The sequence below is a fragment of the Calonectris borealis genome, chromosome 2 (assembly GCF_964195595.1).
Source record: "Calonectris borealis chromosome 2, bCalBor7.hap1.2, whole genome shotgun sequence".
NCBI lineage: Eukaryota > Metazoa > Chordata > Aves > Procellariiformes > Procellariidae > Calonectris > Calonectris borealis.
The window spans coordinates 159,140,324-159,165,658 of NC_134313.1; the positions used below are offsets into that span (position 1 = coordinate 159,140,324).

Below are 25,335 nucleotides of genomic sequence, written 5' to 3' on the forward strand. Positions count from 1 at the left end.
CTGTAAAGTGACTATAATTGCATTTATATCACAAGGGTGCCTTGATGCTTGACAAATGAGAATTGACCCAAAATTCATCCTTCAGAAGCACTGTATGAGCAATACCTTGCTCACATGGTGGTTGTGGACAATTAGATTAGAAGAGGTATAAATGCAGGCAAAGTGAAATTACATTTAGGAACTGTCAAACTGTTCTTGATAATTTTTCTTAGTTTTCATCTAATTCTAGCATAGAATTTTGCATGCATCTCCCAGAAACAGTTTATATGCCTCTTTCCTTCTTTTGCAACAAGCCAACGTATTATATTCCACGTTATATTAAACTTTCTTTTTGGGCAAATGGTTTGTTCCCAGAGCAATACCTTGGAAAGCTGCATTTAGCAAAACAAAGAAAAATTATTGTGTCAAAGAAATACTATTCTCTATGTATGTGAACAAATTGCAATCACTTACAAGGATTGTACATGGAAAAAATATTCCAGGTTTTATGAAAAGGGGGTTGCCTCATTGTTGTTATGTTTTATTTAATTAAATTTTTTATATTTGTTATAATAATGTTTAAAAATTAAGCTGACTTTCTGCAACAAACTGTAGAAACATATGGTGTACAGCCTGCAGAGGCGCTCAGTGGCAGTAATATTACTGATAATATTTGTGAATTAGAATCTGCTTTCCTCTGAAAAATAGCTGTGTGTTCTCCCCATTTAAAATACTGTGTTTTCGCCAAGATGTTTTCATCACCATTAACAGTTTTGGGAGAAAAAGAATGGATATGATCTTCTTAAATACATTTCCTTACTCCTGCGTGGCTGTGGATCTTTCAGGGTGAGGGAGGCTAAATATCAGACTCAGCCTCTCCTCCACGTGTGCCATGAACCCACTTAAAGAAACCAGGTGAATTCAAGGGGGCCTGTTTTACCAGGACCTCCCCCCAGGTAGCTTAGCCAACACCAGGATTGAAAATGGAATTGTTGCTTGGTCGAGCCACTTTTTCTAACAAAGGCCCGATCACTCAGGGCTAACCAGATTACAGGATGCCAGGAGGTCTCCTGTCAGCACCCCAGAGTAAGCTCCAGCCCCCAGGCACTGCTCCTGGGAGGATTTATAGGTACAGCTTGATTTCTCACAAGAAATCACATGGCTCAAAAAAAAAAAAAAAATCCTTTGGATCTTACCTTTTTATGATCAGACTTGCAAAGAACTTTAAGAACAACTCATGCTCCCAAACAGTGTTCTTCTGATTTATCTCTAATGTATGCTTGAAAGGCTCTATGCCAAACGAAGTGCAGAGATTAAGTAAATTAAAAGATACTAAACATTGCAGCAGGGAAACGGTGCAAGTGTGGTGTTCTCAGGAGCACCAGAGCTTCGCATTCATCCATAAGCGATCTGCAGAATTCACTTTTTAGATCTTTTACCCTGTTTGGCTTCAGTAACCGGCTTCCCAAGGCTGTCCCTGGCGACTGACGGTTCAGACCACACAGTATCTAGAGCCCAGTCCATGGGAAAATTTAACCTTTCAACAAAGCTGCCATGCTCAGGAGGAGACCTGGCAGAACGGTCCCTCAGCACTACTGCACCCCAGTGAACTCATGCAAGCAACATCTTTGGTAGGATGTGCGAGCAGAGGTTCCCCTTCCCTTCCTCCCAACGGCTGTCGAGGCGGAAGCAAGGCAGACCATGGTACTCCTCTGACAGCATTAAACACAGCCCAGTTTTCTGAGCTGATCTTTTCACCTCAGTACCTGTCAGTCATTAAAAATTCACCTTGAATGCAGAAATAGGTGGTCCTTACCTATAACCCAGGCCTCAGCTCAGCTCTCAGGCTTCAGTGGGCTCATGGAAATAAGTGATTTAGTGGGACACAGATCCACCTTTTCAGCTCACTACAATAAAACGCTTTAAGGACCAACAAATTTTCCTGTGAACTGATCCTGGACCAACGTCTAGGAGGCTGAAAAAAGTCAACCTTGAAATCTTCTCCCTTTACCACTAATGCTAGTCAATACGGGTCTCTAGCTTTAATTCAGTTAATTTGGCCATTTCCAAGGTGATGTGGGTAGTCGACAGAGAGATACTCTTTTTATCTTTGCTCGGGTAGGTGGTGTCTAATTCTAAAAGGGACCTCAGCAGTTGACAGCAGGTGACTAATCTGCAGAAACGCCCAACTGCCTCAATCAAAGAAAGTGAAAAAATTCTTTCTGACTGTGTCTTTCAGGATTTTGCCGACTCCGTATACCAAATGGTTGCACAGAAGTTCCAGGAGCTGACAGACAATTTCACTTCCATGCATGCACGCCACAAAACTCTTGCAGGCATTGTGATGACCAAAGGTAAGATATCCTCTCATTTATTTTCCTCTGGCATTTTTCATGACTAAGTAATACATTATTTACCTGGTCCACAGTATTGAAGGATGCTTTTACTCCCACACAGAAAAATAAATAGTAATGCAGAGAAAAGAAGCATTAAATATTTACACCTCAAGTAAGTTCACACAAAAAATATTGGCAACAGAGCTAAAGATTTATTCATAAATATGTCCCTACATTGCTTTGTTTACAGGACAAAATACAGACCTGCCTGATTTTGCATTTCCTAATAGATGGGGTAGTTTGTAGTTATCAATAAAAAGTTGTATTTTTATTAATTGCTTTTTTAGATCTGGAAACACCAAGTTCTTGTTGTACAAATCTACCACAAAACGTGTTTTAGACTGACAATAAATGCAAATCTCAGCCCATTTCCTTTCCAATCAAAAGAAACAAAACCCAGAGCATGCATAGTATTAATTCTGCTCTGCTCTAACTGTGGGAAATACTTATACTTATCAACATCAAATTTTATATTGACCCCTGTTAAGACTTAACTGATGGACACATACTATACAGAAATCTTTAGCCCTTTGATGAAACTGTTGCACAGACGGTCTTTCTTTCTTTGCGAGCATACCTCAGTTGGGGCACCTCAGTATTTATGAGGATGTCAGCAGTGGAGATGCTGCCATAAACTTCATTCTCACTCAGACATGTGGAGCAGCGGATTGAGTTTAGAAATGAGAGGATAAGCTCAGAGGGGAAAGGCATGTATAATTCATCCAGGCTTGTCTTATTCCTCCTTTTCAACAATTATGTTAGCTAGATTCAATAGGGACATTTGTGAACGTTGCAAGGCAGCAGGATGGAGACAGGGTTATCTGCTGGATCTTTTCCAACCACAGAACCTAAATACAGCTGGAGTTCTGTGCAGAGTAACTTATTCTCCTCCTTTCTGATCTGAAAAGAGTAAGCAATCCTCTCCTGAAATTAGAATTAGAGAAGTTGACCTAAAAGTCTTTTAGACCTCTGGTTGAAACTGAACTGTTCGTCAGCTAAATTTGTTATTATTTTGCTTAATCTGTTTTGATTAGTTATTTTTTATATTACTTTAGGATCTGGAATAATGGATGAGTCTTCCAATTTTTAAGTGCTGCACAGACACAGTGCTGTACAAATACAAAGCATGGTATATAAGTCCTATAGACCACAGGAGACATATTCAGTACCAAGAAAAATAAAAGTGAGAATGCAATTGACTTTGGGATGTGAAAGATGCACACGTTAGACCCAGCATACCCGCTGCCATGTCATAGTCAGATTTCTTGATTGTGGCACTCATCAGATTTAAATAAAGAGCTGTAATTTATTTAGAGGATCTCCTTCCAAGCAGGAGGACCACAAGGAAGAATGTTTAAATATGCCTTTTATAAGAAGGAACCACAAATTGTTTCTTTAACCACTTTTCTAGGGGAGTCTGTACCCAGCTCAGTGTCCCTGTTCAGTTTTCAGTATGTATTTTCCCTGTAAGAATTTCGTCTCATTCCTACCTTGCCTACAGCCCCTGCATCCTTTAGCGCAGGCCTACACCTGCTTTAAAAAGCGTGATGGAACCAATGCAGCCTCATTGCCATATGACCAAAGTCATATGAAGGACAGTTTAAAAGCCCACACCATAGGGAAGAGAAGCCACCCAAAGCAATCATAACTTCCAAAATTATGGCTGCTGAGTGTGTGCAGTGCTAGAGGAGGGAAAGGGCATGTCCAGACCCCTGCTAGTTTTTCTGGGCAGTTGGGCTGTCTGTGTCTCTTCTTTGGGGAAGGGGTGAAAGTGTCCTCCCACTGGGTTTTTTTATGAGTCCTATGCCCTTATTGGGATTTTACACATCTGTATTTCATATTTCTTCTTAGCCAGCATTAAGACAAAATATAATTTTACTTATGTTCACAAACCATTTCCCTCAAGGCTTCTTTTTTAATTCTGAATTCCCTTCTATGAATTCCTTCAATCTGTCAGCCATCCAATTTGTCAATATCTTACCGGTTTTGTGGAGCCTAGAAAAGAAATTCACAGATATGAAGTGATTCACAGAAGACGCAAAGCTAGAAACCGCAGCCTTAGCTTGGTATGTTTTCCAGGAAGATTTTAGTTCCTTCCAGCACAAGAATGTCTGCCAACCATGGCAAGACAAATCATTTGCCATTTGTGTCATTATTTTCTGTACTAAAGTTGTAGATTTGTGGTCTGTTCCCCACCATCATTCCCAGAGGTAGCAAGGATCTTGACACACTCTGTTCAAAGATGGCACAGACAGGTTTTCCACATCAAACACTCAAATAAGTACCAATTTCCTGTGCTTTTAACATAGAATTTGGCAGAAAACACTTAGATCTCTGCAAACAATTTATTAATGACATCAACAAAAAAAAAATCTGGTAATGTCTTGTTGCATTTAGTACCGTACACAACTATAACAGACAAAAATTAATTTGTTTTTACCTTCACTTCAATTTAATGTCAACCTGATTAGAAACAGATTTATCTGTGCTTGTACAGTTTTCAGACAAAGCTGGTAAAAAGCAAAATGTGATTCTGTGATAACTGCTGTTAAGATAATACAAAATCTCTACAGACGAAACAGAAGTGTGCGAGATTGGTTTTCTTTTCCTGAACTCTGACATTTTTTCTGCCATTTCAGTTTCCCAGGGAAACCAGAAAGACTTACATTTGGGCACTGTAATTGATTTATGCTGTAGCACCCAGGGCAAGTTCCAAAGTAGGAGAAAGAAAAAAATGTAGAAAATTATGTTATTGACTGACTGTGAATGTTCCGCAATAATAAATTGCTAGTCGGAAAAACAGGCAGTCCAATGTATTTAGATATGCTTTGCTCTGAACTGTGATGAAAAGTTAAAATCTCGATGTCTTTTTGTGAAAGTAAGTTTTCAAAACATTTGATTAGTAGACATAAAGATAACATTGAAAAAATGTGCCTAGGTAGGAGCAAATTATCACACTGGATACCATCTGATGTCATGTTATCTGATGTAATATAATAATTGAATATAATAATAATTCAAAAACTAACATAACAGATCCTGAACTAAACGTTTCAAAAAATGGAAAGGTTGAAGTAAATTATTTAACAGTTCTCCAGTTATGATGTATTTGAAATCTGCCAGTCCTCTAACACATTCTAATTTTGTTGAAACACATTCAGAGAAGATTGTTCTATCAAAAATTGTTTGATTGACTCTAGGAAAAATTGTTTAACAAGTAAGACGTTGCATTCAAATCTTCCATGTAAAGCAAGCCATGTTCCCACAGAGTATCTTCAAGTAGCACAATAAGCATACCTGCTATTGTAGCATAGTATTAATATGGGTACCTAAGTTTTATTGCATACTGACTATCCACAGTAGTTCTCCTGACTTCTCTGAAGATATGATGGGTTCACATACGGTAAATTAAGAACATCAGTTCACCTGATCACCTTTTCCACAACAGTGGAAAAGACAGTCTGCATAACATCATGTCAAACACAAACCATCACCACAGAACATGCATATCCAGGCATGTGATGGATGGAGTTAACTTTCCTCATAGTGTTTTACATTTGTGGCTAAAACATGGTTGATAACACTGACGTTTTGGCTATTGCTGGACAGCGCTTGCAAAGAGTCAAGACTTTCTCTCTCTCTCCCATCCCCATCCCCAGCAAGTAGGCTGCGGGTGGGCAAGAGGCTGGGAGGGGACATAGCCGTGACAGCTGTCTCCAGCTGATGAAGGGGATATTCTATACCACATGACATTTTGCTCAGCAGTAAAAGCTCAGGGAAAGAAGGAGAAGGGGGAGACATTTGGGTTTATGGCATTTGTCTTGCCAAGCAATCGTGAACTGTCATTATCTCAATCCATGAGTCTTCTTGCCTTCCTTCTATTTTCTTCCAGTCCCACAGGAGAGGGGAGTGAGCAAGAGGCTGGGTGGGTGTTTGGCTGTTGGCCAGGATCAACTAATATTTCATTTCAGGGTGCAAAAACAATAGCTGGACATAATGTTTCTTGCCGTCACAGATTAAAGTAATCTACCAGCTCCCCCCCTTCCTAAGTGACTCTGTCTCTCAGGTGCGATTGGGACACCTTGTTTTCACCCACTGGTCTGCTGTACCTTTTTATTGAGAAGTTTGCAGGGAGAAATAATTTTTTTAATTGTTACTATTAGGCCAGTTGATACAGTTGGAAAAAAAACAAGCGGCAAGCAAGCTAATATTTTCTAACACAGGCCAACAAATGCGAAACCACAGCACTGTCACGTACCTCCGTCTCTGACGCACGGAGTCACAGATTATTGGATGACAGGAGGCTGAGGAGCCGCTGGCGAGAAGCAGCTCTTGCAGGGCTCAGCGAAGAGCATGGTCCCACCACGGGTCACCGGGCAGGGCAGCCAGCTTTACCAGCACACGGGTCACCGAGGAGAGAGCGCAGACAGTGCTGCCCGTCCCTTGGAGCTGGGACATAAGAAGCCCCAGCCCAGGGCAGCAGGGGTGGGAGGTGGAGGTGTGAGTTGCACACCAATTGCTGTGATCTAAAGGCAAGCGGCATTCCCACTGTTTATTTACACCACGGACACAGTTTGCCTTTGCCAGCCCTGAACAGATATGGGCCTACATTTGTGCTCTATGTGAAATCACTGGATGCAGTAAAGAATTCCTGTCACTCAGTACAGAGACGATCTATTATTGCTGAGGTCCTTTTTGCAAAAAAAAACTTCCCATAATCATTATGGACAAAATGAGACTGCTATTTAAACACTATTTTCCCATTTGTGTTTGACAAATCTTAGCAGTTTAAATACTGATAGGAACTTTTTGTCATGCTTTCTGTTAAAAATGAAGCATTAAGAAAGTTCAGTCCCTTTCACAGGAGCGTGGCATTCATAGAAAAAGGTTATGAGCTGATTTCTCACTCCAATTTTCTCTCTTCTTCTATCTTTTGTTTTTTTTAGGCTGACAATCATTTTGATGTTAAAAGCAAACTAGGAGGTCTTCTCAGTTATCTTGTATGAAATAAAGATGAACTGGACAAAAGAACCCTAAATAGCAATTTCATGCTGTGATAAAAGATGGGAAATTATCATCCGTGTTTCATAGAACAGCTCTTAATAATTGCTAAGTGGAATAACAGAAAAAATAAAGTTGACAATAGGTCTCCATGGATCTTTACAGTCATATTAAGACTCATAAAGCCTGATGTCTAAGTACAATCAGGAATATTGATGGCCAATTGATTTCTGATCCTTAGTTTAAATAGGAAAGTTGTAAAGTAGTAAAATACAGTAGAAAATTCAGGCCCTATGTAGAGTATCAATCAGCTCTGTCCCAGATGGGATTCAAGTAGCCAAACCAGTTAGAGGAACTGTGAATAATTTACAAATTAGTGCCCAGGGCAGATCCCTTCAAAAACAGACTCACAGGAGCGAGTCCCATTTGCATATTGCATGGATGCTAAAAGCCTGGTCCCAGTGAGACAGGGTTTCAATGAGGTTAGATTCCCAAGATGGAAATTGGGTGCCCAAACTGCTGACATGCTTTTGAAAAATCTCATGAGGTCTCTTCATCTTCTGTTGCCTGATGGTCTTACGGATGTGGTAGAAAGTCATTTGACATTCTTGGAAACATTATCCACTTCTTAGGTGTGCCCAGGCTGACACATCACCACCAGATGACAGGTTTTCTCAAAGTATTTTAAAATAGGTAAATAGATATGTAGTTAGAAACCATATAATGCACTCTTTCTCAGAAATCTGTTTTCCTCTGGTTATAAACCTTAAACCAATAATCTTCAGATTCTCTCTAAATAGTTTTGAACTCCATAAGAGCATCTCTTTTCCACAGCTGTAAGTCTATTCCTGGATTTTGTAGTGTGGACCTATAATGGGCAGACTAGGACCACTGCAGCCCAACAGATTTAGGTTTCCAAATTCCCGCTCAAAGGACGTCTGAGGTTTTGCAGTTAAAACTGTGGCTTCACCAGGTTCACCACTTCTTTTAAAATATGGACTTAGGCATGCCACTGCAAGCACACTCCCTACAAGAGCAACGTTGGGTGTTTCTTCATCTCCTCTGTTAAATCAGTGCTAAGGAACAGAAAATAGTTCAAGATACATTACTTAGAAACAGAAAATATGAGATGGGACACAGCCCTGTAGCCTGCTGTACTTGCACAGAGCGAGGAAAACCAGGTTCAAGGTCATCTGTCCAGGCCTGATTATATATTTTACACTAATCAGAAATTAGATAAAATGCATGCACCAGCTGGGAGCAAGTAAAGAACCAGGTCTTCACTTTTGGAAGTGAGCACTCCAACCAGCACATCGCACAGCCCCTCTTTGCTGTTATTGCTAATCTAACTCTGTCCTCCTCCAAAAGCTAATTTGGTAGCACAGGTTCAGCAAGAACAGGGGAAAACACCCCTCTCATATCAGCAGTCCATGGGAGAATGACCCAGCCTGGGAAGGGCATTGAGCCCCCATTTTCCACCTGCTGCACAAGCTGTAGGTGTCTCCAGCCCTTCTTACCGATGCCTTCTGGGCAGCTCCAGCAGCAAACGTCTTCTTCCCCACTATGCCCACTGGTTATTCTGGTTTCCATTTTAGAGCAGATAGCTCTTCTCAGACACTGAGCCTTTTAGCCCAGACCATTTACTGACTCTGGACTTAGCTTTTTTTTATTGCAGTTAAAAGAATATTTCTGACTGAAACAGTAACTGACACCTCTCAAAACCTGGATGCAGGCGAGGCCCTGGCTTTGTGTCACATTTAATTGCATTGGCCACAAGGATGGATATAATAATTAACATAAAACATGGAAATGAAAAATTGGCACTTCCATTTCCATCCCTAAGCGTCTGAAGCAAGGAGCTGGAAGGTTCAGATTTTCATTCTGCTCTGTGATAAGCCAAACTGAAAATTATCCCAATCTCAATACAAACAGTGCACCTCATCCTAAAAAGAAAATTGTCTTGGGTGAATAAAGGCTCAGTGACATCAACCATTGCTTTCACTCTACTCACCTAGTAAAACACCTAAGAAGACATTTTAAATGCCAGTACACTTAAGAAAAAAAAAACAAAAGAATAAGTTCCTCCTGTACTTATCTGCCAAAATCCACATTCAGGATTTCATCCGTTCTCACTGCAGTTAAGTATCTCTCTAGCATATAAGACTGCCAATTTACTTAATTCTCAGATACCAGTGGCATTGCATTTATTAGAGAAAAACAGACATCTGCACTCAGGACCTGTGTCATGGTTTAACCCCAGCCGGCAACTAAGCACCACAGAGCCGCTCGCTCACTCCCCCCACAGGGGGGTGGTGGGAAAGGAATTGGAAGGGTAAAAGTGAGAAAACTCGTGGCTTGAGATAAGAATAGTTTAATAATTGAAATAAAAAAAAAAAAATTGTAATGAAAAGGAAAATAAGAAAGAGAGAGAAATAAAACCCAAGAAAGACAAGTGATGTAAATGAAAACAATTGCACACTGCCAACCTACCGATGCGCAGCCAGTCCCCGAGCAGTGGCCCCCTGGCCAACCTTCCCCCTAATTTTATTGCTGAGCATGACGCCATATGGTATGGGATATCCCTTTGGGCAGTTGGGGTCAGCTGTCCCAGCTGTGTCCCCTCCCAACTTCTTGTGCACCCCCAGCCTGCTCGCTGGTGGGGGGGGGTGAGAAGCAGAAAAGGCCTTGACTCTGTGTAAGCACTGCTCAGCAGTAACGAAACCATCCCTGTGTTATCAACGCTGTTTCCAGCACAAATCCAAAACAGAGCCCCATATTAGTGGCTAGGAAGAAAATTAACTCTACCCCAGCCAAAAACCAGCATAACCTGGCAGGGAAAGTGCAGTTCAGTCCTGTTTTAAAATTAGTAATTGTCTGTAAGCCTCTACACAGCTCTGTTCCTGAGGAGAAAAACAGTGTTCAAACTCACATGAAAGGAAAGGCCCCTCAAATAACATTGATTTTGCCATTATCAGTTTAGGTTAAAAAAAAAATCCTTGTGGATTTGGTATGGGGATGAAGCATGCAGGGGCCTGGGCTGACTGTCCCATCTGCCCCTCCAGATTTCCAAAGCCCACATTGAGGAAGGGAAGGGAAGGGAAGGCAAAGGGCACTGGTGCTTGCAAGCACAGCACTCTCTTCCACATTCCTCAGAAGCAAAGGATTTCACCCTTTGTGTCCACTAAGGGGAGGGGAGAAATGAACCATAGAAATTAGAGCTGGGAAAGACCACTAAGTCATCCAATCCATTTCCCTGCAAGTGCAAGATTGTTCCCCATGGTGCGTTCCCAAGTGCTTTTTCTGGTCTAGATTTAAATGAATCAATTAACAATGGGGCTTTCAACACTATCTTGGGAGCCCATTCGAGATCTCATTGTTAATTCTCACCAGTTATTCAGCCTGACTTTTATTTTCTGTGGTTTCATCCCAGGTCCTCAGTTATACTGCCCTAAATTGTCCATTTAGTACCCACCTCTCTCCTTGGGTTTGCACCCTTCAGATACTCGGAGGCACTTATACCACTTTCATAGGTGTCACTTAACAAAGGTTTACATATTTAATTTTTGTACTCTTTCCTGCTGGCTTGCTCTCCTCTGCAGCCCTCAGCAGTTTCCCTCCTGTTTTCTGATTCACCTCCACTTTGGCAACCTCCCCTCCATTCTTTTCTGGGCTGGGAAATCCCCCCTGTGAATGAGCCTTACTGGAAAGATCTGCATAGGAACATCTTGCAAAATGGGTTAGTGCAAGAGTCCTTTTTCAGGCATCCAACGATGTGATCAAAACTGGCTTGTTTTTTCTTCCGGAGAAACTGAATTTGGAATTTGTTCACAAAGAAACACCCCATGGTATTGGGGGAAGTTTACTGTGCCTGGCTGTGAAAGGATAGCCACGGCCGCTCTCAGACAACACCCTGCAAGAGGGATCAGAGATCAGGGGAGAGAGGACTGCGCCTCTGCCCCTGCTCGTTCCCTGACGAAGATGAAGAGCAGTGCAGAGAATAGCCTTCCCTAGGCAGCGCAGTCAGAGGCAGGATTACCCAACACATTAATAAAGGAAGAAAATAGGAGGCTCTCAGATGCTCCCTCTACACCCTCTCTTTCCACAAGAAATACAATATATTCATATTCACATAACCCACAGTTTGAAGTCAGGAAAAGAAACCCCTGCACAATTCCAGCATTTCAAAGACTAAGTTCCATTTATACCCCTAAATATCTTTAACCTCACTGCTAGCAACTTCTTTATTCCTGATAGTTATGTATTTGCCTTTTGTTCAGACTTCTGCTATTACATTTCATAAGCTCTTAACATGCTTCTTCCTTCCCAGTTTTTTGGTCAGCCACTTCTTCACATCAGCCATTCCCATCCACCTCAGGGCTGCTCCTCGGGACACCCAGTTGCGAGCTACAGGACACAGCCAAAGGGCTCACTGAAGTCCCAGGCTCCCTTTGTCACTAAAATGATCACAATCACCACCACTGGTACAGCAGAAAATGGAGAGAAAAAAATGAGCTGCAGCAGAGTCTTTATGGTTGGCAGATAAATGCATACTGTTAATAGCTATATGCATACTGTTAATCATGCCTGCTATACACAATTCTTCTCTTATGGCTACATATTCTTTTTTTTTTGGAGTCGCAAGCGTGGGTTTGTTCTCCATGCAGAGCTGGGGACAGCAGAGCTCCCGGTCAGGAGTGCATATTCTGCATTGAAACTGAAGGGCAGGGTGCGCCCTGCCACACACACCAGTCCCTCGATCCTCAGCTCCCTCCTCGCACATGCATCTGGATTTCACTCCTCTTGAAACCTCAGAAAAGTGGGGGTTGTAGATGCATCACCAAGTTATGGGGCAAATGGAGGGAGCCCAGACTGACGGACCTGAGTAAACACATCCCTCACTTCTAACCATAGACCTACCCCTACGCAAGCATTAACAAACAGGGACAACTGTTTCAACTCCTTTTCAGCACAACATGTCCTTTTCCTGCTTTTTTTCAGGAAGGAGATGGGGAGAAGAGCCCTTCGCCTCTTTTGCAGAAGTTTTTTGCGTGGGACATTGCCCACACCCAGGGCGGCGAGCACAGCCCGCAGCCTGGCCATGCAGCCCCCGCAGGGCTCTGCACCGGCTCAGGGACCTGCCTTGGGACAGTGGGGCACAGGACTGTGCCCACAGCATGTCCCCACAGGCAGCTTTTCCAGCATCACTGCACTTTCATGTCTTGACTACCTCTTATTACAAAATTAACGCCATTCTAAGAATATGGTAGAGCTGCCAGGGAAGAAGATAACAGAAAATAATGTGGGACTTGTCAGTGCTATGTAGCATCAAGAAATTTTCCTTCCCTAAACAAACCTGAAATGGAAACCTGAACTTACTCAGCTGCGAGTAGAAGGTATTAAAAAAAAAAAACCGTCCTCTGTGATCAGAGCTCTATTAAGCTGCCTTGAAAATTATTCCAAATACACTTTTTTGCAGATAACAATAGACAATCCTTTTGACTGATTTGTTAAAAAAGGTAAAGAAAGAGCATAAAATTATTGCTTATCAGAGAGAGAAGCAGCACCATTTAAAATAACTTGAAATTGTACCCCATGAATTATTCACAAAGGCTGATGTTACACTATCATTATTTCTGGCTTTCCTTTTTACCGCATAGGATTTTTTGTCAGTTGTCTCCAACCCAATAAAAGAGGTGGGTTTTTTTTAATTAATCAAACCTGATTTTTTCTGATTATTTTTTTCTAATTTAAAATTAATATATTCCAAGCAGTGAGTTGTCTTCACAGTGTCATGTGGAAAAAGAAGATAGATTTCATTACCGCTAGCAGGGTCTAAAACATGCAGCGAAATAGACGCTTGCAATACTGACTGGTGTTTCTCTACATGTTGTGCCAGCTGCCGAGAAGCCAAAGTGTGGTCCCAGTTGTATGCTGGCATTAGCAGTTGCAAACTCCATCCTGTTCAATGTGAAGTAAGCCCCCTGTATTTCACAGCAGTTCTCCGATATACAGCCGGTGTGATTCAAATTTTGTGTCAGCAAATGCAGTTTTCTGATTGCACGTAACAGTCAACACCTCTTGCAATTACCTAGTGATTTTGATTTTCCTTTTCCAACACATAAATATGCAGGGCTACAAATTCTGAATTATGGAAGGTCTTAATGATCATAGTACACTAGCAGTGAGAGTAACTCTATTAGAGTCAGTAGAAACATCGATTAGACTAGCCAAAACTCTCTGGTTTTATTGGTAGAGCTGTGTCTCGAAGCAGATGGGTGTAGACAGTTTGCGTTTATGGCCGTGACTGACTTAAAAGCACAGCTCATAACTGTAGAGATGTCAGCCAGTTCTCCATAACCAACTTATTTGCTGAGCAAACCTTCATATTTTTTCTTGCTTACTGTCTCTTCTGTCAGCATCTTTCTGAATCATTCCTATTGCAAGCTTTGTGGCTGCAGGACTGATGTTTTGGGAGATCATGTGGGGAAGACAGCATTGTTTGCTTTATGTATGTAATAGCCCAGCTCAAGGCAACATGACCATCTCTGAATATATTAATATTAATACAATTATCCTTAATTGTTGTGTGGAAAAAACTGAAAAAATTACCTCAAAAAGTTTAAGCATCAGGAAAAAAAAATTTAAAGGCACTAGATTTTCTCTTTTGCCGTCCTATGATTTGGGGAGTTTTGATTTGCCCATGGTATTTTGTTACTTACAACAAGAGAAATCTTCCCACAAGCAACTGTCTACGGAAAGCTGTACTTCTGCTGGCTGTCTACAGGTCTTCAGAGTTCATGAAGAGAAGCTGGCAATATTGAGGTGTAATTCAGACTATCCAAAAGCAAATATCTAAAATAGGCCAGATGAATCACCTCCCAGGAAAATTCCTCTCCGTTGACTATAAAGAGAGTCTACAGCAATTAGCTCAGCTACCGACATCTAAACTCTAGTTATCCAGACTAGCTGAAATGAATCCCACCGCTGGTGTCAGCAAACTGAAAATGGCTTATAATAAAACCCATTTTCTTTTCAACAGCTGTGATGTGAAAGTCTGGACTATCACTGACACACAAAAAATGAACATTAGCGGGGTCGAGGTCCCCCCCTGGCTGGCTGTGAGAGGAGACCCTGCCTCCAGACCCCAGGGGGGCTCAGGCTTTCAGCAGAGCACGAGAAAGACTCATTACCTCACCAGATCATTACACTGAATCTGTGATCAAAGACAGTGAGTCATTTATGGGTACATTTTTGTTCTATAATGCAACTGATTAATTGGCAGAATTTTTGAAAATAAAACGTGGTGAATTCCCTTCCCGCTCCTCCGGCTGTCCCCATCACGTCAACACAGCGCTAGCCAGGACCTCGCCTGTGTGCTGACACAGCTCCCCAATTTCCTTTCCCCTGCTCCATTTCCTTTCCAAATTGAAAACTATTAGGAGTCTTTAGGCAAATAATAGAAACCTAATGCAGGTGCCTGTTATAAATCGTTCGCTAGTTACTTTTAACCTAATGTCTCCTCAAACATTATGTCGCGGAAGACGGCGAGGGAAAGAAATGCCTCATGAACTCTGACAATCAGTGGGTCAGGAGTTAAGGTCACAGTAATGTAGCCCATTTCTTCTTGTTTGTCAAATGACCCGAACACAGATAGATCCCTGGGTCCTCTATCTGAGATTGACTCCCCTCAGTAAGAACACGGGTCTTGCCAAGAGCAATCCTCGTCCAGGATCATACCCTGCTGTACACCCCGAAGGGGAAGGTGGCACACGGCTGATGGTGTGTTAGGATTTTGACACGCCCAGCGCTGTAGCTTTCCTAGGCACAACTTGATGACGTGCTCGGTCTAGATCTGCCACACATCTGAGTTTAAATTAATCAATGTTTAGGAGGTGGCTTGACATTCGTAAATAGAAATCACTTGAGAAGTTTTAAGTATTCTGCAGGCAAAATAAAACAGGAAGTGAACATTAATAACAAGAGTTAGTAATGGCTGTTTTTTATGCAAAATAGACAAATGTACAGAAGTGCCTATTAATTCTGAATCACTGCAGCAAGTATCTAGGCTCAAGAGTCAGAAACGCTGCCTGAAATGCCAGTGTGATCAGTCAATGTTAAAATTTGCCTTCATCAACTAGGTATCACGTGTCTTACTCTCAGAGACAAATTCCTCCTATGTTCACTGGAAATAATATCAAGCATTTCACAGGGGATAAACCTGCAACTCTATGTACATACAAAACAAGGTATGCAAGAGGACAATCTGTTAGCATATATGCTCCTAAACACATCAGGCAACTGTCAGGTTGTTGGAAGTATTTCTCATCATGCTGAGTGCCCTCACACACAGTGTTGAACGGTGCTGTGTTGGTCACAGATCACTTTCCCCATTTGGCTCCCCAGTGAGGTGTAAATATTTCAGAGCTAATGCATAAGTCATGTACACCTGTGTTTCTGAGTGCCATAGTAGTGAGACATAACTCTTGGGTATTTCTGAGCATGGAGGAACATGGATTATTTTCTGTCATTGCAAATGGAAAATACATGGAGACTTTTAATGTTTAACACTCAGACCGGTTCTGCAAATTCTTGGAAACCATTGTCTCCAGCCCCAGGCAACATCTAAGTTATGTTCTGCAAACACGTACAGCTTGCCAGGACTGGCAGACAACCCAGGCTGTGTCCACACATGACTGCCTACCGGGGCCCCATATCACTGAAAGCCAATATATGGAGTTAATTCACCCAAGAATGCATACCCCAAGCACACTTGCTATTACTGTACGGGTGGATATTGTGATAGCAATTGTCATCAGAGGCATTCGTATTATTGCTGCGTCAATAGGTATTGCCTGTCTTTGTGTTTAATTTCTTAATAAATCTAGATCTCACAGGAAATCCTGGGTACATTCATCATCTTACACTCCTGCTAGAAAAGAGAAAGAGTTAAGCTTATTTATGGATAAAATGTTTGAAATAATAAAAGGCATCACACCATACACTGAACTGATTGGGAAGAGTGAGTAAGGTATAGCTCCCGGAGAGCAGGATGGCTTCCCCAGATGGTTTGCTCTGTATTTGCAGAGCCTGGTGCTTTGACCACGGGGTAAAGAGGGAGGTGGGGAGGAACATTAGGGGTGTAATGTAAGGAGAAGGAAGCAGTCGGTCTCACTGCCCTGAGAAGGAGTATTGACAGAGGCCCTCAGGTGCGGGATGGCAGGCAGAGAGGCTCCTGGGTTTCTGAATGGGGGAATTGCCTCTTGCTGGTGTACTTCTGCAGTGCTGAGGAAAATAAGACTCTGTATACATTGGTAAATAAATAAAATAGAACCAAAAAATAGCCGATTCTTATCGTGAATCTTCCAACCAAGGAAAATACTATATACTGTTCAGGAAAGTATACACTACTTTTTGAGACGTTGAGTGGGACTCAAACACCTCTCTTGCAGGCAGTGCTTCATGAGATGTTTGATGTTAGTCCATGTGAAGGACACAGTTAGCTAAGTGGACTTGTGTCTGATCTAAGAGACCTATTATTTTTCTCATGCAAGCAGTGACCCTAAAGCAAAGTGTCATCAAAGCAATTCTAATGTACAGAGTATAAATACCTTTCTTTGTAGGGAAGGAGTCATTTGTCCACCTCAACTTTTTATCTAGTAATAAAACTGGAATAATTGCAAACACATTGTAACTGCATTTCTCCACTGCATTCTCCCATGTGCTCCCATCTTCACCTCTCGGGTTTTCTAGATTGCCAGCTCTTTTTTTTTTTTTTTTTAATACTCCCAACCGCTCTGTTGGGGCCACATTTCTACTAACAAATAGAGATTAAACTTCTGGCACAGGCATACAGTGATGTGTACTTTGTTGCTAGTACCTAGAACAATTTCTGTCTGAGACTGTCACAACCGGGGGTCAGGTGTGATTAACTGAATTTTTCATAATTATAGCTCTCCTACAAATGTAACAAAGCTGCAATGCCACAATACTACTAAACCTTTTGGGCTACTGATGTAGCTATCATATTGATAGAGGCATGAGATAATTTTGGTATCACTCGCTGTATATACATTAAGATGGCAACAGTGCTGTCATCCACCACTAGTTCCAGCGCTGTGTGGAGATTATGAAGTATTATTGGTCCAATTTACAAACAGGGACATCACTGGCAACACCAGCCCTTTATGTTTAAAACATACTTTCCTTCTCCATTCAGCTGTTTTCTCATATCACACCAATGAATCTTATGAGAGAACATGGCCCCAAGCATGGTGCTTCCAACTCAGAAAATCTCTGCAAATTCTTGTTTTTAATGCCACTCAATAGGCTTCATCATAAGAAAAAAATAATATTGCTGAATCTATAAAATAATTCCTAAAGCTTTTCTACAGCTAAAGTAACATCCTAGAAACAGCATCACCATGGCCCATGGTGAGATTGTTTCCGTTCCCTCTATCGGCGCTTGCAGCCTCAGGCCTGTCTTAGTCACTGAGTCATCAGACTTTGAGGGCTTGATTCACTTGCTTCAACACAGGCATCTGTTTCCACTGAGTCACCTTATGGATGTCCATGTGAGATGTGTGAGATGGGTGCAGAACCTCCTGGACACCCCCATCCCTCCGGAGTAGCAATCAGAGGTTAGGCAGGACACCGAGGCCATCTCAGGTGACACTACATGGGCACAACCATGCCAACCCCAGCAATCTGACTTGCTATACTGTGTTTGCCTACACACAGTTGTGTACAGCTGTCAAACACAGTCCAACACTCTTAGGCTACTTTGTCACAACTAGAGGAAGCACCCGTCAGCCAGAAAAGTCCTTTTTCCCAAGAGTTGCTCCTCTGTTCTTTGGTATTCAGAGAGATGTATCCTGAAACGTGCTGTTCAACAGGTGATTTCAGTTTGGGCTCAGTTCATTCTTAACTACTCTTTGAAATTGTCCACGGGGCTCAATGAGCTACATTTTAGAGTGAAACCCTGTTGAAGTCTGTAAGCGTTTTGCCACTGACTCCAAAGAAATCGGGATTTAATCCCAGAAAGTGTCTATCCGGACCAAGAAAGGCATGTCTTTCCATTGCTATCACCATTATCTGGAGAAGCAATGGAGGAAGAAAGCTGGTCTCAGTGATGAGTGCTGCGTCCCTGGGACCACGGTGGAAAAGGCACCGATGTAGCTGCTCTTGGAGAAACGAAAAGGAAACTGGACTGAAAGTCAGATCTGTTTGTTCTCTGAGATTTTTAAAGAGCAGCTCCAGAAGTGTTACTTGCATTTTATTTAGTACTTATAGTGCAACAGCAATGAAACCTAACGTTACAGGGAGTATGTGTTCCCATCAGAAAATGTCTTCAACAGCTCATAAAAACCTGGCCATTTATCAGCACTGCAGGAGATCTTTATTACCTCCCTACAGCATGTGCTCTCCTATGATGTAGTTATTGATTTAACAAGTAAACTTAGTGGCAAGCTTTTATCTTGGAATTAGCAGCAAGACTGAAATAGAGCTCTTATTATTCTAATAACACAGAGATGTAAGATTTCTGCATATTCCAAAGACCATATCATCACCTTTACAAGCATCCCATTAGGGCTGTCTGGGCTGCCACTTCAAAGCGTGGGCTGTGAGATCTTTAACAATTATGATATCATACTCACCGCCGGCAATTTCACAACCCTTTTGTTTTTCTTCCTACAGGTTTGGACATCAGGCAAGCTCAGGTTATTGTGCTGTCATCGGGTACCAAATGTATAAATGGGGAATACATTAATGACCAAGGGCTTGCGGTCAACGACTGCCATGCAGAAATTGTAGCAAGAAGGGCATTTGTTCACTTCCTCTACTCACAGCTGGAGCTACACTTAAGGTAACTGAATTCTGTTGATGCTTGGGGAATGTTATACAGCCTTCAGTGGAAGAGATCCATCCTCCAGACATTTGAACTATTTGTTTCTTTATGTTGTTGTTTCTGAGTCTTTGGCTGATGAAGGACCAACACACTGCATAGAAAAAAATGAAAGAGTTAGATAGTCTAGAGTGTTGGGTCATGAGCTCTTTTACTTCAGCTGATTTTCTTTCAGTAGCTATTAGGTATGACTCATAAAGTTGGGTTTTATGAAGCCTGATGATTTTGTACAAATCTTTACGTGCAGGCTTATTAGCATCATTCGCTGGCCAGAGACTGGAAGGGGGTCATTTTGCTCACTGCAGACATTTTCCTGTCTGTCTTGCTGCTGCTGAAATATGTCTAGGAAGTGATTTATTTATCATTAATACCTTCATTGACTCACTAGAGAACCAATGAGTATTAACAGTACAGTAAACTTTGTGCCAAAGTACAAGATGCTATCACTCATGCCTTATTTATGATGTTTTAAAATGTTATAGCATGTAGAGTCATTATAGAGGAATTATTGTTCCTGTCTTCAGCCAAACCCACCTTGTTACCATTAAATGGTTAAGGGCTATACAGTGCCTGGAAGCTGGTAACAAGTGGGGTACCACAGAGGTCTATCCTGGCACCTCGCTAATCATGACTATCAACAATCTGGAAAAGGTTATATAGTGCTTGCTTATAAGCTTTGCAGAGGACACCAAACTGTGGGGAGGACCAGTCGATATGCTTGAGGGCTGGGCTGCCATCCAGACAGGCTGCAGGACTGGCCCAGCAGGAACTTTGACAGAAAATTCAATGAGGACAAATGGAAAGTCTTGTGCCGAGTAGGAAAGAACGACCTGTAACAACACGGGCTGGAGCCTTACTGGCTGGGGAGCAGCTCTGCTGAAAAGGGGCAGGGTTTGTAGGCCAACAGCAAGCTGAACGTGAGACAGTGGTGTGCCTGGCAGCAAAGAGGGTCAACGGGATCCCAGGCTGTATGAAGAGTCAGTCAAGAGATGTGATCATTCCCTACCACTCAGCACTCATTAGACCACATCTACAATACCATGTGCAGTTTTAGGTCCCCCAATAGAGGAAGGACATCAACCATCTGAAGCAGGTTCAGCAGAGGCCACCTGGATGCTTAGGGGCCAGAGCACTTGGCCTGTGTGGAGGAGATGAAGGAGCTGGTCCGGGTCAACCTGGAGATGGGATGGTGGACCCAGCAGAACATATGTCAACAATACAATGGAGCTGGCATCTTTACCAAGGTGAAGAAGATGACAGACAACAGGCACACACTGAAACAAGAGAAGCTCAGTCTGAATATTAGGACAAACTGTCCCCATGGGAATAGGCAACCAGTGGAACAGGTCACCCAGCAGGCTTGTACAGTCCCCCCTGTCTTGGAGGTTTTCAAAACCTGAGTGGATAAAACCCTGAGCAACCTGGCAAACTGCTCCGAACAGGAGGGTGGGCTAGAGACCTGAGGTCCTTTCCAGCCTGAATTATCCTATGATTCTATGAAAACGGAGCAGAAGTGAAGCTAAGGTGGCATTTATTACATGGAAGGAACCAAGGAATGAAGCAAGGAAAGAAAACAAACAAAAAAACCCTTATCTATAGATCATTCTTCTGCCCTCCATTCTTGCTTGCATTTTGATATAACTTTACCTGAAGGCCATTAACTTCAGTGCAAAAACTCCCTTTGACTTCAGAAGGTTTTGCATCAGGTCACAGACACAAGGATTAACCTGAGCAGGATTGTGTGTTCTTGTGAGCACCTATGATACTGTTGCACTGAAGCAACGGTAATAAGAATAATGGTTATTTTCACTTCAGGCTGGGGTTGAAGGCAAGAGAGTATATTGAGTGGATGAGCTTGGCTAACAAAGGGGGACAAGAGCCTTGAAGGGTTTAATCAAAAACAATATTCTCTCCATTTCAATCTGAATTGCTTTCAAGTTTACATTAAATTATTATGTTTTCAGCAGTGTAGCAGCACTAGTACTTGCTTTGTGCTACGGTCTCTTGGGAAACAAGTGCTACCACTGTATCTTAAACTACTGTATTGATCCACCTCCCTAACATGTTCAGTCATATTATTATTTTATTTGGATCAATGTTAACAGTCTTTTGTTAAGAGAATCCTCAGTGCAGCACAAGCTCTGTTCGCAATAACTTCAAATCACTCTCTGTTCAGCCAAGAGCAGACACCACTGCTTCCCTGACCAGCACACATGATAAAAATCTCAACCAAAATTGTCAAGGCTAAGCACCTTTGAAAGACAGAGCTGGAGATATAGTCAAATCAGATTTTGCTTTCTTAAAGTCCATGGGGAAGCAAAACTGTGTGTTATAATATATTCTTCAATTCTAGTATTTATTGCTACACTCAGTTTTATGCCATCATAGGGAGCTTTGTCATATGGCGAGAAAATGGGGGTGCTCAAAATGAAATGAAAAACACATTTTCTGCACATTGCAGTCACATTTACCCCTTTTTCTCTAGGAAAAGAGAGACAACTCCCACTGGCAGAGAAATCACATGGTGTTACCACACAGTTAAAAGGACATGGTCTTTAGGACAGACATGTTAGCTCAGCTCCACTGGGACTCCCTGCACGCCAGCTCCTCAGGCTTGGGGGAAACACAAACATGGTTTCTACATTGTTATGCATTTGCATTAGCCTAGCCCAAATTAAAGTTCTCTCCCCGGTGAGAAATCTGTTATGCAAAGTTGTATATGAACTGAGACCAAAAAGATGGTTCCCTAACCCTAAAAAAAGAATGAAAGCATAGTTCTTGCCTCAAAGAGCTTAAATTTTCCATCCCTCCCTATGGAACAGGCAAGTTTGTTCTGTGGAGAGTATTCCCTATTTTCCACATATCTTCCTCCCACCGTGTCTACCTGCTCAAATTGATCTCCACAGCTGGATTTCAAACTTCAGGAACTTCCAGTGCAAGAATTATTTTTCTATATGATGCTGTCCTTGAAAAGGAACCACTTTTCCAGAATTTACAAATACTGCCATTGACCTCAGTGAAAGCAAAACACATACTTGCCTGAGTGTAGCATGAAGGCTTCAAAGAGCAGAGACACGCAGGCTGGAGAAAGCAAGGGTCAGGATAGAGAATTAATGGCCAGGAGAGATGGATGCACTGAATTGAATTTACTTCTTGACACCTTACTTGAGATGTCTAAAAGTTAGTCAGCCGAGTGTGAACTATATCCTCAAGGCTCCTTTTATCACCAGTGGAAGGAGATGGGCATCTCTGGAGTGGGACTCAGCAGACCTATTCAAGTATCTATTGTGGGTGAGATGAATTTCTGTGTACTGGGGCAAATTTTTTTCCATTTCTATAAAGAGAGCATAGGGTGACTGCTTCAGATATTTAAACTGTAGAACAATCCCATCCACAAGCCTAAGTTACAGCAATATCCAAATTACATTTTTTTTTCCTTCTCTTCATATTGCTAAATGTTAGAGGTGTGACTTTCCTGACTTTTCTTGGGAAAGAGAGTTCCAGAATGGGAACTTTATCCTCTCTAAGAAGCAAGAGTGACAAATACTTCAAAAGGAAACTTTCTTTCAACAATTCATTGTCTAGAGCTTGAGTTAAATAAAAGCTAAAAGCACAACTAAAACCTGACAGCTTCTAACCAGTCTGATTAAAACCCTTAGCCCTCCCAGATTTCATTTTTATGACAACCATAATCCTCCAGTTCTCAAGACTTTCACGAAAAAGATGAAAAGTAAGACGTAAACTTTCTGATGTACAAAAGAAGGACAAGAAAGACCTTTTGAGAAGCTTTTTCTAAAAATCACCATCAAAAAGTACAAAAATACCATGGTCTGATTCTCTTGCAATTATGGCAGTAAAATTCACATTTATTTCAGTGGGATTATTTATACCAACTGCCCAATAGGGAAGAAAAGAAAATCTAACTCTTCTTTTTTAAAGAAAAATAAAATAATATAAATAAAATAAAATAGCTTATAAAATAAAATAATAGCCTATTCTTAAAATAAATCAGCACCATAGCAGTCTTGCTGCTGTAGTGGCCCTGCAGGTGCCGGAGGGATGATTTTACCAGAAGCTAAGTTCTTCCAGCAAGTCAGATGTAAACCACTGTTTATTTTATACATAAAAAGCAAGGAATAGTCTTCATCCAGTTCAGTTAAGTTTTTTTCCAGGAAAACCAGCTGCTTGTTATACATCTGCTATTTCTTACTTTTGTCCTACTAGCCTCTCAATGGAGACAGCTACTTCGCTTTTAAGCCTGCTATTAGTTTCTCTAGGATGCCATGCTGTAGAATATAGTACTAGAAACTTCCCATACGGACGTTTACATGCTAAAAATAGCTCCCCTGTTTCTCTTTTAAAGCCTTTTTTCAGCAAAACACTTAGCATATATTAAACCATAAGTATGTGCTTAAATCTTCTTGAAGTCAGCTCAAAACATATGCATGTGTTATGCTAAATAATGAACTTAAGCACAAGATTAGAATTTAGCATATTCTTAAAAGTTCCTCTTGAATCAGCCTCAAATCCTAACCCTCACCCAGAAATTCATACCAGGCAAAGGTTTAGGGACAAATTCTGCTCTTTTAGCCACCGCCAGCATGTGGAAATGATTCTAATAATGAATGACATTTGTGGGCTCACTGTGGGCTTCCCTCTTCATTGCTTTGTACAGGTGTGTGTGGCTGTGCAAAGCGGCACTGCAAAGGACTGCTGCTGCAAACTCATTCTCCCCATCACAGCTCAAAACAACTATCCCAGAGGGAAGGCAGAAGTGTACAGGTGCTGGGGAATGAGTGGCCTTACAGAAGTGCATCTCATGCTCCACTTGGTCCAGTTTTACAAAAGTCCCTGGGTCCCCCTGAGGTTTGAAATCCCCCAAGCCTCCCATGCACAAGACTTTCTGCAAAGCCACCATAGATGATATTGCATCCCAAACTCTTTTATAACAATACCCTTAGAGTTTTGTTATTAAACTTATTCAGCCACTGTGCAGGGATGAATCTCATGTTTGAGTTCAGAAAACCATCCCAAAGGCAGGTCAGGACCATATGTGATACGGAGAATCTCAGCCTCCTGGAGGACGAGTCAAGCTGCCTTGCCCTCCAGCCCTGCCATCTATTTTTAGAGCAGCTGTCTATCACCCAACCCATCAGCCACACTGGTCGCAGACCCTTCTTGCTGCTCGGGGAGAGGGAAGAGAGCAAGGTTAATCAGTGAAAAACAATAACCAGTAAAAACAGGATGGGTGCTGATTACTGTGAACTCCTGAAATCCAGCCCAAAGAATGCCTGCTCCAACCCTACATAGCAACTGTTTCTAAGTACTGCAAGCTGCCCCCCACTCTGGTGAGGTTTAACATAATAATAGCAGGCAATAGGACTGCACAGCTTTGTATTCTCCCAGCTGATTTTGCCGTGAATTATTTAAAACTGCAATTGCTCTAAAGTCCAAACAGCAGGACTTACAGGTATTTTATTATTTCAGAGGCTTGCATCAGGGTGATAATATAATTAGTGCAGTTGGGAAATTCCACCACAGCCAGCAGAAAAGGAAGGAGCTACGTGTGGCAGCCCCGACTCGCCCTGTCCCTAACAGGCGAGCTAATGTGCCTGTAAATTCCTCCTGACAGCAAACGCATCCCGGCATCAAAAAATGACAAAACACCCAAACCATGGAAGAGTGACAGCCAAACAGCTTCAATAGCACAGAGGCTGCACCGGGAGAAAACAGGCAGAGGCAGCTTGGATTAAAGCCAAGGACTTGCTCCGAGGCTGAGTAGAAAGCACCCCTGTTTACACTAACAGGAGGCAGAGAAACCAGCAGAAATTGCCTTGGTTAATGGGCTGTCCTATAGCGAATTAAACGGGTAGGATTCTGGCTTATTAAGAGCCTCCTAGGAAAAGCATTACCTGCAGGTGCCGTTCTGTTCAGAGATATTCCTGCAAAAAGACCCTTGAGTTTTTGAGGGAAGGACCAGGGCATCAGAGGGAAAGGAGTCTCATCATAATTTCACTAATCACATTTTCACCTTCAAAACGATAATCACGACCATCA

General features: G+C 41.9%; 1 protein-coding gene across 1 annotated transcript in view; it reads left to right on the top strand.

Annotated features, from left to right (window-relative positions):
* Nucleotides 1–25,335, top strand: part of ADARB2 (adenosine deaminase RNA specific B2 (inactive)) — a 315,194-nt gene that overhangs the window by 250,711 nt on the left and 39,148 nt on the right. Inside the window, exons 4-5 of the mRNA XM_075144105.1 lie at nucleotides 2,219–2,333; nucleotides 19,071–19,239. Of these exons, the coding sequence (XP_075000206.1) occupies nucleotides 2,219–2,333; nucleotides 19,071–19,239 (284 nt within the window). The remainder of the gene's footprint in view (nucleotides 1–2,218; nucleotides 2,334–19,070; nucleotides 19,240–25,335) is intronic.